We start from the raw sequence: 18942 nt of genomic DNA, 5'->3' as shown, positions 1-18942 counted from the left end.
GACTCTACTTTGCTCCTCCTATATTTATTCCCATTCATTTGTTGAAGCCATTTATATTTTTATGCATAATATTAATCTCATCATTTTTTAAAGACACCCTTATGCTAGCATTTTTAAAAAAAATTCTGTCCGTCACTGAAATGGAGGAACATTTTTGTTTAACTGACAGTGCTGTGTACAGAAGTTAAGTATAAGAGTCAGCTAAATATTAGTTTAGGTACCAGTGTGCCATGCAGCCATGAAGGAAATGACTGAAGTGCAAATGCATGTTAAACAAAGGTATTATTAATATATTATCTTTGGCTATATTCTTAGCAGGTCAGAACAAGTTGATTATTTTAGTTGTGCAGCTAATTTGTGGAGTACCAGGGTTTTTCCATTGGTTGGGGTTAACTGTGGGAGGTGGGTGTTGTGAGGGCCCTGTGGAGTCCTGGAATCTGGCAGTACACCTATTGGTCTCATGAACAGTGACCTGCTCAGGTAGCTGAAGTAGATATGTGTAGGAGGAACACGAACACAAAACAAAATAGCAGCAGGAGTAGGCGCCTGGCTTATCAAGCCTGCCCTGCCCATTCAATATCATCATGGCTTACCTACCCCAGGCCTTCACTCCTTTGTGCCAGATCCCCATTGCCCTCAGTCCCCTGATCTTTCAAAATTGTATCTACCTCCACTTCAAATACTTCTGATGATCCAGCCTCCACAACTCTGAGAAACAATTCCAGAATTTTGCCACCCTCTGCAAGAGGAAATTTCAACCAACCCTGGTTTTAAATGATCGGTCCCATATCTTGAAACTATGTCCCCTCAGTCAAGATCCTTCTACAAATGAAAAGTTCTTGATGTGAACCCTGTTACGCCCCTTTCATATCTTGTATACTTCAGTAAGTTCACTCTTCATTCCAAATATAGGCCTAACCTGTTTAGCCTCTCTTGATAGGACAATCCTCCCATCCAAGGAATTACCTGATTAATATCCTCTGGACAGTTTCCAATGGTATAAATGCCCTTTCTTGGGTCTGGGGATTCCTGCTATAATACACAGAACAGTATGGCACAGGAACAGGCCCACAGTCCACCATGTCTGTACCAACCATGATGTTAATCTAGACATCCCATCTGTCTGCACATGATGTACTGTATATACCTCCATTCCCTGCCTGTTTATGTGTCTAAGTGCCTCTTAAGTGTCACTATCGTATCAGCTTTTACCACCTCCCCAGCAACGGGTTCCAGCCATCAACTACTCTGTGTATTTTTTTTAAACTTGCCTTGCTCATCTCCTCTAAGCTTTCCCCCCTCACCTTAAACCAATGCCTTCTAGTATTTGACATTTCCCTTCAATGCTGAAGTTGGTTAGAAACTCTTTCCATCAAAACCAGGGTGCTGTCTGTCAGTAAATTAAATCACCTCACTGAGGGAGCACTCACTCTCATAGACTCAGGCAGACTGAATATTTGGACAATTAGGAGCAGTTTGGCCATGCTGTGGTACTTCCACTGAAGAGGTTAAAAACATTAAACCAAATCTCAAATCAGTAACTTCGTTTCTCTCATGAGTGATGCTGGCCTAACCTGCTGAGTACTTCCTGCATTTTCTAGTTTAATTTCAGATTTGCAGCATCTGTAGCTTAGGGCTTTCAACAAACCCAATCTTGACAGGAGAGAGGATGTCTGTTTCTACACTGTTTTCTTCCCACAATCCAGAAAGGTTGTTAGTTACAGCCCAATAGTACAATCATTGAATTTTTTTTCTTCTAATTATAGATGTAAGTAAATGAGATTTGTTAACTATGCCAGATCTTTTTATATAGTTCTAGATATACCAGTGGACTTCACTAGGTATCTCATTTAGGAATAAGCAACTGTACAAATTCAATGAAATTTACTTGGAGATCTATCCCAAAGATGACTGCAAATTTGGTTTGAGAAGTTTCTCAACAGAATATAGTCAGTTTCATTAAAGTCTTCTATCAAACAAGGACCATACCTTTTTAAGTTTGATGCACTTGTGGTGATAGATTTATGGCACCTGTTTTCTGTCAATCTTCTGCAGAACAATGATGGTAACTTGATTTTGACTCTTGGAGCCATTATGGGTGTTTGAAGTTATTATTACCCCAGACACCCACCAAAAGTATTGAAACTATTGTCCAACATTATGGTAAACCCATCACCTATTTTTTTTGCAAAACCTCCTGCTGCCTCCCTCTGATGGAGATTATTCCCTCAGTATACACAATTACTTTAATTTTACTTTTTCATTCTGTTTAGGTATTTCAATCCATTCAGAGAACATGTATGGAACTACTGAAGGTCATTGAACAGTATCAGAAACGGATTTGCTGTATGTATTTCATGCACACAACTTAACTGAACTTTTTAACAACATGTGCCTATTTATTGTTACTGCTTTTGTCATTGATGTAGAATTGAATATTATAAGGAACGGTTACAAAAATTTTTGTAAAGGTTGGTAATTAAAAATATAATTCAATAAAAGCAGTAATGTAGAAACAAACTTCAAAGGAACAAAAGTTTATTCAACCCTAGGAGTTCTGCCATGTTTTGCAGGTCATGGCTGAGCTGTTCATCAGCTCCTATTTGTGCATATTCTGTCTATTTAAAAAAAACTTGACTGGAGTTACTACTTAATTTCTTATAACCCTTGGCTCACTTCACTAGGTTGCGAACATCAAATGTTGGCAATCAGCTCCTGGCATAATTCCTATCAGCAAGACTCGGCCATTAATTGTGGTGATGGAATATTCTGAATGATCCTCTTTGCAGCAAAAGAGACACTGGGTCACTTGAAAGGGCAGAGCTACCTTGAGTAGAACTTTTGTTACTGATGAATCCTCTGAGACTGAGATTTGTGAAAAATTTCAATCCAAGGTGAAAGGGAAAAAGTGATTTATTATGATTAAGCATTTTATCAGATCATTTTATTTTGCCACATTTTTATCCCTCAGTTTGTCTCTGAGTAGTGATTACCAGGACAGAAGTATTGCTTGAGTATCTCATCCCAAAAGGTCATTCTTACACATTTGAGTATCAACAAGTTACTTGCTCAGTGGAAAGTATCTTAATCGAATCTAGTTCAGTCATTGCCCAATATCTATTTACAAATACCTAGGAATGCAGATCGCTGAATAACAACTGGGGGTAGAAACTGGCTTGTTTTTTTTTTCTTTATCATTCTAGGATAACTTTTGCCAATATATTTGTTATTTGTGTGTTTCTTCTCCCCAGCCCCCCCCCCCCCCACAATTCCTTGCCTAGTTGACTGTAGTGAAACGTGGAGAATTCTGCATTATTTGGAAATGGACCAAGTGATGTTTTAACCTGCGCAGTTAATTCTGACAATTTTTAAACTGAGATGAGCTGTATGTTGAGTCAGTGATTTTTTTAAATGAAACAAAGATTCCACTCAAAATATTTCTGAGAGTCGTTATTTAATTTTTTGGGGCTAAATGGCCTCCCATTGTCAGAGTTTGTAAACTATAATTTTTTATTTTCTTGAGGCATAAGTTAGGGGATGATATTTTGGAAAGTAAATCTATTTAATGACTTCTGTAATCTATTTAATGACTCTGTGACCTATTTGTACTTTGGCTCAATATTGAAAGTGTAGTAGACCTTGGGAGTCCACACTGAGCCTTCAGGCAGTAAGTCTCACAAAAGCATGACATGTCACACCATAGGTAAAGGGAAGACTGACACAAGAAAAGAGAGAAGGTAGCAAGTTTTAGTTAATTTACTTTTTTAAAATTAATTCAGTTAAACTTAATGTATTTCATTAAAATGCTTCATAGTTTATATTTTTAACATTTTATTAATTTCAGAATCAGATTTATTATCCTAACAGATGACATGGAATCTCTTGTTTTGCAGCAGCAGTACAGTACAAAGACACAAAATTATTATAAATAGTGCAATAGAAAAAGGAATAACCAGATAGTGTTCATGGACCATTCAGAAATCTGATGGCAGAGGGAAAGAAGCTATTTCTGAATTGTTCAGTTTAAATTGTTGAATTTTTAAAACTTAATAGTATAACTTAATTTTACCAGTTGTTGAACATTTTTGTGAATGTTACTCATTCACAAACATTCAAATTGTTTGACACCTTTGCCAGCCGGTTTATCCTAGGAGTGTGGGTTAACCTGCTCTCAAAACATTTCTTTCTAAGTTCTGAATGGCAATAAAAATGATTAACTTTTATCTTTCTGTTTCAGTTTTGTCTCAGGAAGAAAATGAATTGGGCCGATTTCTCAGATCCCAGGGGTCACAGGATAAAACCAGAGCAGGAAAGATGATGCAAGCAACTGGAAAGGCACTATGTTTCTCCTCACAACAAAGGTATTAGAGTAATTGGCATATTTAGCACAAGATAGTCTGATGGTGCTAGAGGGTGGTAAGGTAGTCAGGTATCCAGTTCAGTTGTAGGAAATGAATTTGGCAAAATAATTATTTAGGTGCACTGAATTTGCAATCTGTCTGCTTTCTTCTGAAGTGAGTAAATCTGATATTTTAATATTCACTTCCACATGAACATTGCCAAAGGCCTTTTATCTATCCAAATGTCTGTTGTGCAACGAATGTGATAAGAAATGGAAAGAAATAATGTTTGAAATTCACCTTTATCTGAAACTAATAATGGTCACTGCATGGCCCAATATTCATGGGTTCCTAATAAGTTGATGTTTGAGTCTAAGGATTTAAAATCAATTGCTTTGATTATAAAAGGTTTCTTCATTTTCACCAAATGTTAATCAATTACTTTGCTGGACTTTTAAGGAAGGGAATTGGATCCCACATGTATCACTCCTTTATTCACTAGGTCCATGCACCTTCAAGCAACAGCTTGGCCTACAAGTGTCTGACCTGACTTGATATAAGTCTACGGGTCATACATGACATCATATGGTGGGTCCTGAACATGTCCATACACAGAAATGCTTTGACAGCTGGCTAATCCATGCTGCCAGGACAAGTCAGCTGATAAATTTGTGAAATGATTTGAATATTTGCGAATGACTCTGATATTTACAAAAAAATCAAAAACTAATTATATATTGTATCATTAAGTTCAAAATTACTAAAATGTGTATTAAATTAAAACACTTGGTGAATTACATTAGATAAAAAATGTAAATTGCAATCCCCTCACCATCCCCCCCCCCCCCCCCCCCCCCCCCCCCAAAAACCTTCCACCTTCCCCAACCTCTGCTTTTTTTTCTCTCAGCCATTTATCTGTAATGAATGCAATCACTTAGAGCTAGGCAGATCTAACCCACTGGAGAGCTGCAGGAAATTGGTCCACTGCTGCTTTTATTCCTGAAGGAATTCAATGTCAAAGAGCCAGATGGCCTATTCCTGTTCCCAATTCCGCAATTTTTAATCGCTTAATAAATTTACGTATCTGGATAAATTTACTGGAGCCCTGCAACCTTGGCCACGTCCACAATGAGTTCTGCAGGAGGGAACAGCGATAGGATAGTAAGCAAAGGAGAATTTGGCTCCACCTGTACAAGATGTTATGGATGCAAACAATTCTTAAGTGCATGCATCTGAACATTGTTATTTTGAAATTTTGTGTATTTTCTCGCATGAAGTGGAGGTTAGTGCTGATGTGACTGAATACTACAGAACTGCTAGTTTCTAAATATTGATAAGTATTTGTTTAATATTCAATTTTATTTCTGAAGTTTGCCCCTATTAGTATTTTTTTTGTTTAAATCACCTTTATCAGCAATTGATAACTTTGAATAAAAAATGTACATTACTACTTGCCTCATTGACCCGTGGATCCCATTTCCCAATCTGCTTAGACTTTGTACCTCTGATTTCAGATCTACATCATTTTGTTTTCCATTCTTGTTATTGGCTTGCTTCCAATTGTACATCCCCTCCTTGCCTCACTATCAATTGTTTGTCCCGTTCTGATCATGTAATTTCCATACAAAATTATTGAGTTCTAGCAAATTAAAATGCAAGGGTGAAATGGGTTGTTCATTAAATATACAGGTGGAGATAAATTAAAATCTCATTCCCAGAATGTTTTGATTTACCATGATAACAGCAACAGTTAAAGCCCTAAGAAGAAGAAGAAAGCTGCTTTCTGCTTCACTTTAGTGAAATAAAATCACTAATCGGCTATGATTTGGAGTCAGAGAGTCATGGAGCAATACAGCATAGATAACAGGCCCAACGAGTCCATGCCGACCATGGTGCCCGCCCATCGAGTCTCAACTTCCTGCGTTCACCCCATATTTCTCTAAGCCCCACCCCTCTGTGTACCTGTCCAAGTGCTGCTTAAATGATACTATTGTACCTGTCTCAACCACTTCCTCCAGCAGCACGTTCCATATACTCGCCACCCTCTGTGCGGAAAAAGTTGCCCTCAAGTCCCTTTTAAATCTTTTCCCTCTCACCCCAAATCTATATACCCCTAGTTTTGGACTCTCCTACCCTGGAGAAAAGACTGCTTCCATCCACCTTATCTATGCCCCTCGTGATCTTATAAACCTGTATAAGGTCACTGCTCATTTTTCTGACTCAGGCTGGCACTCCGTAGTCCTTTATGTCGACTGTACCAGGAAGTGGAAACGTTTCGGTACCGTGCCATTTCTGACACCTGGCTGACTGTGAATCGAATGGAACAGTCTCGCACAGAATACCGAGGAGCATTATTGTGGATGAAAGACATTTCTCAGGAATTGGATCCTGATATGTATAAGCATCTTGAAAAGTTTAGAAAGGTAAGAATTTATTGTGTGGTATCTTTTGTTAATGCTACCTTTTAATTAAATAATTAAGAGAGAGACTCGCGCACACGTGTATGGTTGGAACCTTGAAGCATTACCTGCAACATCCTGTTGTAACAGGATTATTATACAAGTTGCTGAAATGGATCTACAAATGATGCCTGACCTATCTGAGTGGCTTTGGCATTTTCTGTTTTGGGTGCAGAAATTAAAAATGCATGGACATATAGTCAGATCTCTGTTTTCCCCTAAAAACTGAGCTTTTCTTTTTTCATATTGGTCTCGCATCATTTAACTTTGTTACATCTTCACAATCTTAATTGCATTCTGTGCGCTAACACTAATGTAAGGGTTCACACATTGTGAATTGTGCACGTGGTATATGGCAGTATTTGCTTTGAAAATTTGATAATCCACAAATGCTACAGTTGGACAGTAAATATGATGTACAGTAAGTGTGGACACCAAATGTTTTCTGAAATGTGCTGACATTCTTAACTACAAAGAACATAAAAATTGCAACACTGGACAAACTATGCCTGACCTAGCTGTTCATATGAATAGTGCTATTCTCATTTCTTATCCTCCACCTCGCCTCACTGGCAAATTCTATTATCCTTGTTTCCATCAAGGCATGTCCAATCTGTTTTCTGGATTGTACCAGGAGGCAGGAGGACACCTATATATCTACTGCTTTTTTGGGGTCCCAGAGAAAGGGAACAACATGGAGCATATCATCCTATCGACTAACTACAGATTGTACTAGCGTGCAATATATTTTCAACTGCTAAAAAGGAAATTACTCACTGTCCCTTTCTCTGTAATCTTGCAATTGTTTCCCCACCATATATTTACCAAATTCCCTCCTGAAGGCCACAATGGAACCTGCCTCCAACCATAGTCTCACATGTTCTTTTTTCCCACCACCAGTGGGAACAATCTCCCACTGTCCAGATCCCTCCATCATTTTGTACACTCATTTCAAATCTCCCCTCAATCTTCTCGTTAAAGAAAATAGTTCCAGCCTTTCTATCCCTATAACTGTAGTCCTTCATCCCAGGATCCATTCTTGTAGATAATTTTTGGACCTTCTCCTGTGCCTCAGCATCCTTTCTATAATGTGGTGACCAGAATTAAACACAATTCTCCAGCTGAAACTGGATCAGTGTTTTATTGCTCATTATACTCAATGCCTCAATTGATGAAGCCCAGGATTGTGTATGCCATTAGCTATTTTCTCAACCTGAGCTTCTCCTTTCAGTAATGTATGCATACACATATTCGGATCCCAATGCTTCTGCACTCCTTTTGGAAATATCCTTTATTCTAGATCGTCTCTCCTCATTTTCCATACCACAATACATCACCTCATAACTCTCTGCATTCATCTGCCATGCATTCACCCATTCCCTGCCTGCTTCTATCCTGCTCCAGTCATCGCTATTCTTTGCAGTTCACAATAATGCCAAGTTTAGTGTCGTCCACAAATTTAGAAATTGTGGCTTGCATCCAATCATCGCAATCCTCTGACTGCTTTTTAGTCGGCTTTTGTAACAATGCTATGTCACTTTTATGCCATGTACTTAAGGTACTGCGTTAACAGGCTTATCAGTAAAATTTATTAAAATCTTTCTGCATATGTAATACATTGACTCTACTCTCAATAATTCTCCCTGTTAAGTCATCAAAAACTATCAATTAAATTTGGTAAACACCTTATCAATCCATGCTAGTCTGCTGTAACTAATCCATTTTTCTCCAATGACCATTAATGCTGTCCTGGATCAATGTTTCTAAAATCTTTCACACCACCTAGATTAAACCGAATGGTCATTGGTTGCTGAGCTCATCAGCTTAAGAACAATGTGATAACATTTGCCACTCTCCAGTCTTCTGGCACCACCAAAGGGTATTAGAAGATCATAATCGATGCTCCTGCTATTTTTTTCCTCTCAAAATCCTGAGCTGCGTCCCATATGGGCTGGTAACTTACCTACTTCTCTAATACCTTTTAGTGCTGTCAATTTTTAATGTATCCACTGTCTGAACTATCTCCTTCACAACAATTTTGAAAGCACTCTCTTCCCTGGGAAGTCAGATGCATCCATGTACAAGTTTCTCTTTATTCTTTATGGGCCCCACTCATCCATGTTACATTTACTATTTATCTGCCTATAGAACACTTCTTTTGGGATTATGTTGGCAACTAATGACTGCTATTCTTTGCGATCATATCTGGAAAACCTACATCTTGTGGGTATTTTCAGCATGACCTAAATATATCTCTTTTATAAATTTCAACAGAGAAGATGGTGAATAAGTCTCTTATCAGAACACTGGCATATTTTCTGATCTAATTTCAAAAAGTTCCTTAAAAACTGGATTACCAAGATTACAACTGAAGTGCAATTGTATGCAAAATGTATGACCATTATTGCAGTGTTTGATATCATATATGGATCATATTCCTCTTGTGTAGGGTATATTCGAAAGTGTGTTTGTTTGTAATTTCAATATTAAATATTTATTTTGTAATGCTTAACTTAATTTCCTATTGTCCAGAGTATTTAGGAGTACTGAAATTCTTGTACCAGAACATTTTTAATTATGCTGATGATTCATAATCACTGTATAAATATAGTTTAAAATAAACATCTTAAATGAAGCATGAATTAGGATATTGGCACTAATCAAATTCAAAATTTATAGGAATACAAATAGAACATTAGAAATATTAAAGTAACCATTGCTCTAGTTTAAAAATTGCATAATTTGGGCAGTATTTATTCATAGTTCTTGCCTGTAATCGACAGTAAAATTGTGGGCAAATTTTTAATGATGAATATTTTCTGTATTATGACAAAAGTTGTGTACCCATTTTCTGTTTCTATAATAATTGATATTTTACTGTTTTACTGTCTAATATATATAATTTTCAATAATCTTTGAAATCTAGAATCTACTTTGTCTCATGTACTTGTACAGTTCAATTTGACCCTGCACCCTTGGGATGTCAATAAATCTGCAGATGTCAGAAATCTGATAGTAAAAACATAAAATACTAGAAACACTCAGTAGGTCAGGCACGTTGTGGAAGGAGAAACGGTCAATTTTCCAGTTCAAAAGTTCTGGCAAAGGGTTTATCAGGGTGCTTTTTTTTTAATCATTATTTTGTTTCAGCATCTGGGGTGGACATTTTCCTTTCCTTTCTGTGTCATACCTGTTTGTTACTGCTGGACTCGCCCTACCCTACAAACTCTTTCCTGATTTCCCATTGTTTCCTTGGACATAAGTGAATGCAAAAAGAATGAAAACTGCCTGCATAATCCTTTTGATGTCATTGCTTCTCTTTCCCTCTATGCCTTTTCTCCGAATAAAATACAAGCCCTGTGCTCCCGCTGTATATTATTAAAAATGCTGAAGATTCAATTCCAGCAAATGACTGAGTTTGCAAAATTATCGCAGCATCTGTTGGGAATGGAATTCTCTTAAAGTATTGGAAGGAGTTATTGAAATTAGATTTTAAATTTTGCATTTACAATGTAATTTCTTTTGCAACTAATTACTATGCTGGCAAAATGTAAATATCAATTGTGCATCACCATGTGATGGAGTTGTTTGATGGAGTAGGAATCAAAAATCTTCTATCATTAAGCCAAACTAAATCTTTTTGATGGAAGGCACACAATTAAAATAGTGAGCTGGGTTCCAAGATACCCTTTCATTGTAATGAAGCAAATAACAACTTCATAGAACATCGATAGTTACAATGCAGGAGGGCATTTGATCCATCTTATCTGTTGCTGGAACAATTTGGAAATAATTTTGCCACCCTTTTCTTTCTTCATCTGCCTTGCATTTTCATTTTATTTGCATTTTTAATAGAGAAGTTGTTAAATATTCAGTCTTTTATTTTGGTGGTAAATTCAGTGAAGATGAATTCAATGAATTTTCTCTCGTGTCTGCTGTAATGTTATTGGACGAGGTGCAGAAACCCCAGCCGTGCTTGAGATTCTCCACAGAAATGAAACCCTGTCCTGTATATGTTGGAGAGTTGTGAGAAAAGTTTCAAAAATTCCTCCTTTCAATGCAAAACCAAATTTCAACCTTGTGTAATTGATAGAGCAGCTAGTGAAATGTATCTAACCTAGTAGTTCTGAGTTTCCAGAGCAACTGTGGGGGGGGGGGGGGGAGGGGAAGAGGGTGGGCATGGAAGAGGGGGTGAAGTGACAGACAAAGGATCAGTTTCTGCATTGAATGGTTTAATTTGGAAATTCCAGAAGTTTTTAATCATTGATTCATTCGTTCTTCACAATCTGCACAGTTTTGCTACCTTATTCTTGGTAATCAAGATTATCAAATATTTATTTTGTTATATTGTATACTATTCTCATTTAAATTGCTGTGGGAAAATGTAAGGCTTTTTTGAGGGCAGCCTAAGTGAGTTTTCAGCAACTTACTAAGTACATCACTTGCTTGGCTGATGCCAAAGTCCCAAAACATACACTACTCCAAACTCCATCATAGAGATTGCTAGTTGGAGAGAGGAAAAGATTCAAGGATGTGCTTAAAGGCTTCCTTGAAGAAATGCAACATTCCTTCTGGCTTCTGGGAACCTCTGGCTCATAACTACTCAAAGTAGAGAAGGAGCAATTGGGAAGGTATTGAACCTTGAGACTCTGCAATGGGAGCATAATGATTCCTTGTATATGTGGTGAAAGAAGTAGACTATCTTACAAACTATCCATCCTCCTGCTCCAGCAACTATTACTTAATTATAGAGTTATGCAGCATGGAAACAGGCCCTTTGGCCCAACTCAGCCTGCCGACCAAGTTACCTACCTGAGCTAGTCCCTGTTGCATGCACTTGGCCTATATCCCTCTAAACCTTTACTACACATGTACATGTCCAAATGTCTTCACATGTTGTAATTGTACCCACCTCTACCACTTCCTCTGGCAGCTCATTCCACATATCCACCACCTGCTGTGTGGAGAAAAGTTGCCCCTCAATCCCCATTAAATCTTTCCCCACCTGTGGAAGAGTCTGTGGTTCCATGTTGGCCTTGTTAGCCTCCTTGCAGCCCTCAAAACTGGAGTGGACCAAGCACCTTGGTGTCAAGCATATCTACCTAGGAAGACTAAGCCATAATTATTGCTCTGGCTTCAAAAAGGAAAGGAAGTGTGCCATAATTCTTCCTCACTTTTCAAAATAAGTTTTAAATGAATAAAATATTTTTATTTTGATAATTGCAAAATCCTGGTCTATGGGTGTTTACAGAGTGAAGTTAGCGTTAGCCTTATTAATAAAATAAATTTAGTATTTTGGTTCATCAGCCCTAAAGCACAATTTGTATTTGGTTAACTGAAATAAAGGATTTTTCCAGATCTGCACCTGAGTCTATTGATAAAATTTAAATGCAAAGTTACGGAATTCTCCAAGTATTTCTATTTGTATATCTAGGTGACATTAAAAATAAAGATTTGCACTTGTACACCATTTCACACATCTTAAAATTTTGCAAGAATATTCAATACTGGAATGTAGGCAAATGTGCACCCAGTTTACATGCAACCAGGCTCCATTAACAATGAGATAAATGACCAATTAATTTATTTAGTGAGGCTGGTTGAAAGATGATTGCTAGCTTGTACACTGGGAAAACTGGCCTGCTCTTGATCTGAACAAGCAGATGTGTTCTCAATTTATTGTCTCATCCATAAAATGATACATCTACCATTATTTCATATAGCGCTACATTGAAGTAGACATGAAGTTTTCGAGTAATGCACATTTCTGTAATTGTCATGTGCTTTTTGATAACATTGTTCTGCAAGGTTATCTTTGGCATCCCTCCTATCATATCTAAATATATCTTTGTTACCTCCCTTCCAGTAATTTCCCTTCAGCTGTCTCTGCTGGAGTTGAACATTTTCCCACTGTTCTTTTCTGGGATATCATGGTGCTTTTTTCCACTGAATTCATTGCCTAATGGTTCCCTGATGCCCAATTATGTCTTTATTTCATGAGATCTATTTCATTTCCCAGTTCTTTGCTCTGAGCATTAATCCTGACTGCCCTCATCCTTTCCATACTGAAACTTTGTTTCCTTCCTGTAATATAAAAGTTGGGCTTGTAGCCACAACCAAAATCACCAAATGACTTGAGCATGGAAGGAGGCCATTGGGTCTGTTGAGTGAATACTGGTTCTATGTAAGAGGAATACAGTGAGACCCACACCCCTATCCTGTTTCCATAGCCCTGCAAATTCTTTCCTTTAGTAGATTAGGTACAGAGAGAATGTTTCTACTTGTGGGATAGAGGCCAAGAGTCTGATAGTCACTTAGAACTTGGTAAGGAATTCAGAAACGATGTCTTTACACAATGAGTAACAAGAATGTGGAATTCACTCCCAGAGGGATTGATTGCAGAGAAGGCTGGGCAAGTATATGAGGAAGAAGGCAATGGACGGTTGCACTGATAGATTTAGATGAGGAAAAACTGGAGGAGGCTTGAGTGGAGCATAAACAGCAACATAGACTGGTTGCATTGAATGGACTTTTAATAAGTTGTCTCTGCTTGGTAAAGATGTCTGTATCCTGATGATAGGACAGATCTGCTGAATACAAAATAATCTGCAGATTATTTTCCGAATAACCTGTGGAAATTTTTCTTAAAATTGACAGCTTTATGTTCATCTAATAGGTGGAAGTAATCATCTACCTATATCATTCAAGCTCATGCAATTATCAGGCTACTATCTGGGCATTACTTCAAAAATCCCTTGCATATAGGACTAGTATAGTTTGAATGTGTAGGGACTGTTCTGTGGGGAAAAACCCACCAGTGGATTTGTATGAAGCAAGTTCTTGCAAATAGAAGTGGAATGCCAGATAAGTTTTCAGTTGCATTGGTTGAGAGAGGAATATTGACTAGACGAGTGAACATCTGGTTTCTCCAAGCAGTGGACCAGATCTCTCAAGTCTGCCGGGAACAAGCAAGTTGGTTGAAAATCAAATAAACTGCAGATGCTGGAAATCGAAAACAAAAACACAAGATGGTGGAAGTATTTGGTATATCAGGCCACATCTGTGCGAAGAGAAACCGAGCAAATGTTTCAGATTGAATACCCTTCGTCAGAACCGGGAAGAAGACAAAAGAAGTTAGTTAAGCTGCAGGGTGTGTGGGGGTTGCCGTTTCTGATCAGGTAAACCTGGCATGACCATGGGGATAAACTGTAAATGAGGTTATCTGGTCAGTGAGTGAATGGGAGCAGTTAGAGAGTGAGAACATGGGCAAAAGAATGTAAGAATTACAAAATGCGAAGCATGAAGACCTATCTGGTAGGTCAGGTTGGGCATGTTCTCCACACAGAGAAAAGGGGGGAGGGGAGGGGGGAAACAACAAATAAGCTGAGCCCATGTCACAGATGGACAGCTGATACAGAAATCAAATTACCATGTGCTCCACAATGCTCCCAACTGAGCCTTGCTGAGGTAAGAAAATAAAACTGAGAAGCACACTGGCTTACCACCAAGATAAAGTTGTTTCAAATCCACAGGCTACCAACAATGACGAGTTGCCTATCACAGCCTGAATCTGTTCCCTCAAACTCAAAAAAAGCACTAGGTGTGTTTTCATTATTGGGGTTAATTGCAAGTGAGAGGAATCTTTGCCTCAAATCTGGATCATTCTGTTGCTGTTAAGTTACTTAAACCAGAACTTGAGCAGACTTGGGAGGTACTAGAAAAGGTGAATTCTTCTTCATGCCTATTTAGTACTAAAACCTAGTATTCTTGGTTAGGAACTGAATATCATACAAGTCCCCTGGTCTAAATCATGAACTATTTACCCTGCTGAAGAATGCTTGCACTATTTGTGGCTACTGGATGAGGACAACAGCAGCCAGTAAAGCCTACGTTCAGAGAATAAATGTCTTTTGACGTTGCTGGGTCAGCCAGTGACCTGCAGGTGTGATGGAACTTAAGGCAGGCTCACAGACCACAGTCTATCTTTGAGACTGCAGACTATTTACTCATCAAACTTGATTTAAAATGTAGCAAGCTGGTGATTGAATAACTTCTTATAAAGACAGGGCAATTTAAGGATAGTTGCTTGACTTAAATTGTGTGTGTGAAATTAGTTGAATTTGCTTAGAGCAGTGTACAGTATTCTTTTGGGCTTGATTGATGGGAAAATTATACAATCTATCTTGGCTGGGGATAGTGGTATCATTGTTTGAAGCCAGGTCCTGCCATTTTTCCCAGTTTGGTGGGATGTAGAGGTGATCAGAAATAATGGGGATGAAATCATGGGTCAGGATGGATTTATGGGTGGGGAATTAAGTATTAGCTTATCTTGACCCCCTAAGGATTTCTGATAAATACTTGCCAATTGGATCTTGGTGTTCCTGCCTCCAGTTAACTGAGCTGACCTTAACCTGACCTTGCAGGTATTAATTATAAAGCTGGTAAAAATTTGAAGCACATGGACTCATTAAAATAATTACAGTCCTGCCTTTGGAGGTATTTTATTAATTTTTGCTACCCCACTAGTCCTCCCCCCCCCCCCCCACCCCCATGTCTGTTCAAACCACACGTGATACAGGTTGGGTTTTTGACTTTTGAAATTCCCTTATCTAAATTCCTCCTGTCCTGCAGGATTAAAATTGTCTCCATGGCAGTTGGTGCATTAATTTGATGAAGAGAAGAGGAGAAAATGGAGACCAGATTGCCAAAACAAAACAAATTTAGGAAAGATTTTTCAGAATTTTCCATTGTAACCAAGTAGCTCAAATTAATACATGCAGAATTTATTTGCCAAGCCAGAGGAAATAAGGCTTCATCTTGAAGTTATGAATACAGTTAAAGATGCATTTATCGGTCAGTTTGTAGCAGGTTATGAACATTTTGTTTGTGCATTTATCACAGGGAAGTGCTCAAGGCCCAAAAGATTGCACTTGTCTGAATTGAGTTTGTGTGAAGAAATGTCTTTCCATCACTCACTCTGCCATTGTGAAGGAAATTTAATGTGGTTGTGCTGTATTACTCTTTGACTCCGGTCAGATGTGGGTTTGAGTGGTTAGGGATTGGATCCAAATTTGAAAGTGTAGTAGTTGGTACTGATCTGTAAGCAGATGGATTGGGGCAAGGATTTTGAAGGGGTGAGGATCAGTTGCTGAAGTTTGCATGCCAGAATGTATTTGGAATAATCAGCAGTTTTGGAAGAGGAGAACTGTGCCCTCTAATACTTAATATAATCCAGCCAGATCTGGCACTGAATGGCTGGTTGTATGTTGTAAACCTTTAAAGTCTGCAGCTTGCGGTGTACAGAAAGACATGGAAACAAAATCAGAATTGACAGAATCAGTAGCAAAATGTTATTCATACAGACTAAAATTGACTGACTGCCGTGTGTGCATCATAACTTTTATAATCTGGGGTTTACATAATGGAGCTATCATTGATTTCCATGATTATGAAATTCCATGAGATATAAAATTCTACAGTGCATATAGAGACTGTTAGCCCTCTTGCGGCTGTGCTGACCTATAAATGAGCTTTTCAATTAATCCATCTCTTCTAGACTTGCTCCATAATCCTGATGCTGTTTTACCCCTCCAACTGTATATCCTGTCTAATTTTGAAAGTCACAATTGAATCTACTTTCATTTCAGTTTGTTCTGGAGCAGAACAATGCTCGAGTAAAAACACCTCTCCCTGTTCCTTTTGCCTTATTCAAAAATTTCCATAAATGGGGTATTGGTATTGGTTTATTATTGTCACTTGTACCGTGGTACAGTGAAAAGCTTGTCTTATAAACCGATCGTACAGGTCAATTCATTACACAGTGCTGTTACATTGAGTTAGTACAAAGTGCATTGATGTAGTACAGGTAAAAACAGTAACAGTACAGAGTAAAGTGTCACAGTTACAGAGGAAGTGCATTGCAATAAGGTGCAAGGTCACAACAAGGTAGATCGTGAGGTCAGAGTCCATCTCATTGTATAAAGGAACCGTTCAATAGTCTTATCACAGTGGGGTAGAAGCTGTCCTTAAGTCTGGTGGTATGTGCCTTCAGGCACCTGAATCTTCTACCCGATGGAAGAGGAGAGAAGAGAGAATGTCCTGGGTGGATGGGGTCTTTGATTATGCTGGCTGCTTCACCAAGACAACAAGAGGTAAAGACAGAGTCCAAGGAGGGGAGGCTGGTGTCCATGATGCGCTGGGCTGTGTCCACAACTCTCTGCAGTTTCTTGCGGTCCTGGGCAGAGCAATTGCCGTACCAAGCCGTGATACATGCAGATAGGATGCTTTCTATGGTGCATCGGTAAAAGTTGGTGAGAGTCAAAGGCGACTAACCAAATTTCTTCAGCCTCCTGAGGAAGTAGAGGCACTGGTGAGCTTTCTTGGCCGTGGCATCTACGTGATTTGACCAGGACAGGCTGTTGGTGATGTTCACTCCCAGGAACTTGAAGCTCTCAACCCTCTTGACCTCAGCACCATTGATGTAGACAGGTGCATGTACACTGCCCGCTTTCCTGAAATCAGTGACCAGCTCTTAAGTGCAGACTTAATAGAGAGGATTGGAAAAGTTTGGATGAGTTCATAATAGTTCTTCTGAGATTATGGTTTGAGGCCATTAGTAAATCAATACCCCTTACTTCAGTATCACTGTCATCTGTACTCTAAGTGGTCTGGAAACCTGGAATTAAAAGTGCTGCATTACAAGTTAATGGTCTGCTGTAAGTATTCTCAGTAACTTCATGGCCCTTTTTGTTGTGCATACATTGGGTGTTGATGTTGCTGGGGAAATCTGTTTTTGTGCTCATCTTTGATTGAACTTGAATAGCTTGGTTGACATTTTCAAAGGGCAGTTGGGTGTCTTAGGTTCATAGAGTTGTACGGCACAGAAACAGCCCTTTGGACACTACGTCCATGGACCTTCTTGCCCATCTACACTGTTCCCATTTGCCCCATTAGGACCATATCCTTCTATGGCATGCCTATTTAAATGTCTATCTAAATGCCTCTCAAACATAGTAATTGTATCTGATTCCACCACTTCCTCTGGCAGCATGTTCCAGGCACCCACCACTCTCTGCATAAAACAAATGTACCCTTAGATTCCACCTTAAAACTCCTACCTCTCACCTTAAAACTATGCCCTCTTGTTTTTGACACCAGTACCATAGGAAAAGGATTTTGCTCATCTTCCCTATCTATGCCACATGATCTTGTACAGTTCTATCAGATCACCTCTCAGCCTCCTTTGCTCCTGGGAAAACACACCCAGCCTATTCAATCTCTCCCCCATAACCAGGCAACATCCTGGTGAATCTGCTCTCTTCTATATCTAATATACTACGGACCCAAACCAATAATGTACAGACCAGACTGGGTAAGCAGATTTTTTTCTTCAGGAATTTCATAGACACTCTTACTTATACTGGCTTTTTACTCCATATTTATTTGGTTAAATTAATTTGTATTCCCCAGCTGCCATGCTGGGATTTGAATTCATGCCGTTAGACCAGGCCTCTGGTTTATTGGTTCAGTAACATATTGTACCCTTATTAATTTCATAGGCAGACCCCTTAATTCTGGAATCAAAGGAGTTCAGAACCTTGTTTGGGTCTCGCTAACCCTGCCCATTTTCCCCCTCATTTTCATAAATTCTGAGGTGAGAAAGTCAGATATCACCAAAAGCAAAAAAAAAGATACAATTACTGGAAATCCAAAGGAAAAAATGGAGAATGTTGGAAATACACTGCAGACTAGGTAGCATATGCTGAGAGAGGAAAAGGGTTAACATTTTGGGCTGCTGCCCTTTCATCAGAACTAAGAAGTGTTGGAAATCTAACATGTAAAGTTTGGGGGTGGGGGGGGGGGTGGCACAGAGAGAACAAAGGGGAATGTCTGTGAAAAGGTGAAGACCAAGAGAATGACACAAGTGGTGGTGGTGCCAGCTGACCAAGGGTGGACGAGGCTGTATGAAGTTAAGAACATGAGAAGTAGGCATAGGCCACTCGGCCCCACTATTCAACAAGATCATCGCTGCTCTTCTACCTCTTGTGCCATTTTCTTGCCCTTTTCCCCCTTTTCCTTGATTTCATTTCTAGAACTTATTAATCTCTATTTCGAATACAATCAATGATAGAGTCTCCAGTAAT

The 18942-nt window shown here is 38.8% G+C and overlaps 1 protein-coding gene across 7 annotated transcripts in view; it reads left to right on the top strand.

Moving 5' to 3' along the window:
- The window catches only part of ica1 (islet cell autoantigen 1), an 84490-nt gene that overhangs the window by 15035 nt on the left and 50513 nt on the right, over positions 1-18942 (top strand). For all 7 annotated transcript variants that reach the window (XM_052016886.1, XM_052016883.1, XM_052016881.1 and 4 more), the window contains 3 exons: positions 2274-2346; positions 4238-4361; positions 6565-6763. In XM_052016886.1, the coding sequence (XP_051872846.1) occupies positions 2274-2346; positions 4238-4361; positions 6565-6763 (396 nt within the window). The remainder of the gene's footprint in view (positions 1-2273; positions 2347-4237; positions 4362-6564; positions 6764-18942) is intronic.

The sequence above is a fragment of the Pristis pectinata genome, chromosome 5 (assembly GCF_009764475.1).
Source record: "Pristis pectinata isolate sPriPec2 chromosome 5, sPriPec2.1.pri, whole genome shotgun sequence".
Lineage (NCBI taxonomy): Eukaryota > Metazoa > Chordata > Chondrichthyes > Rhinopristiformes > Pristidae > Pristis > Pristis pectinata.
Note: the sequence above shows the minus strand (reverse complement) of the source record. Positions and strands in the feature narration are given on the sequence as shown.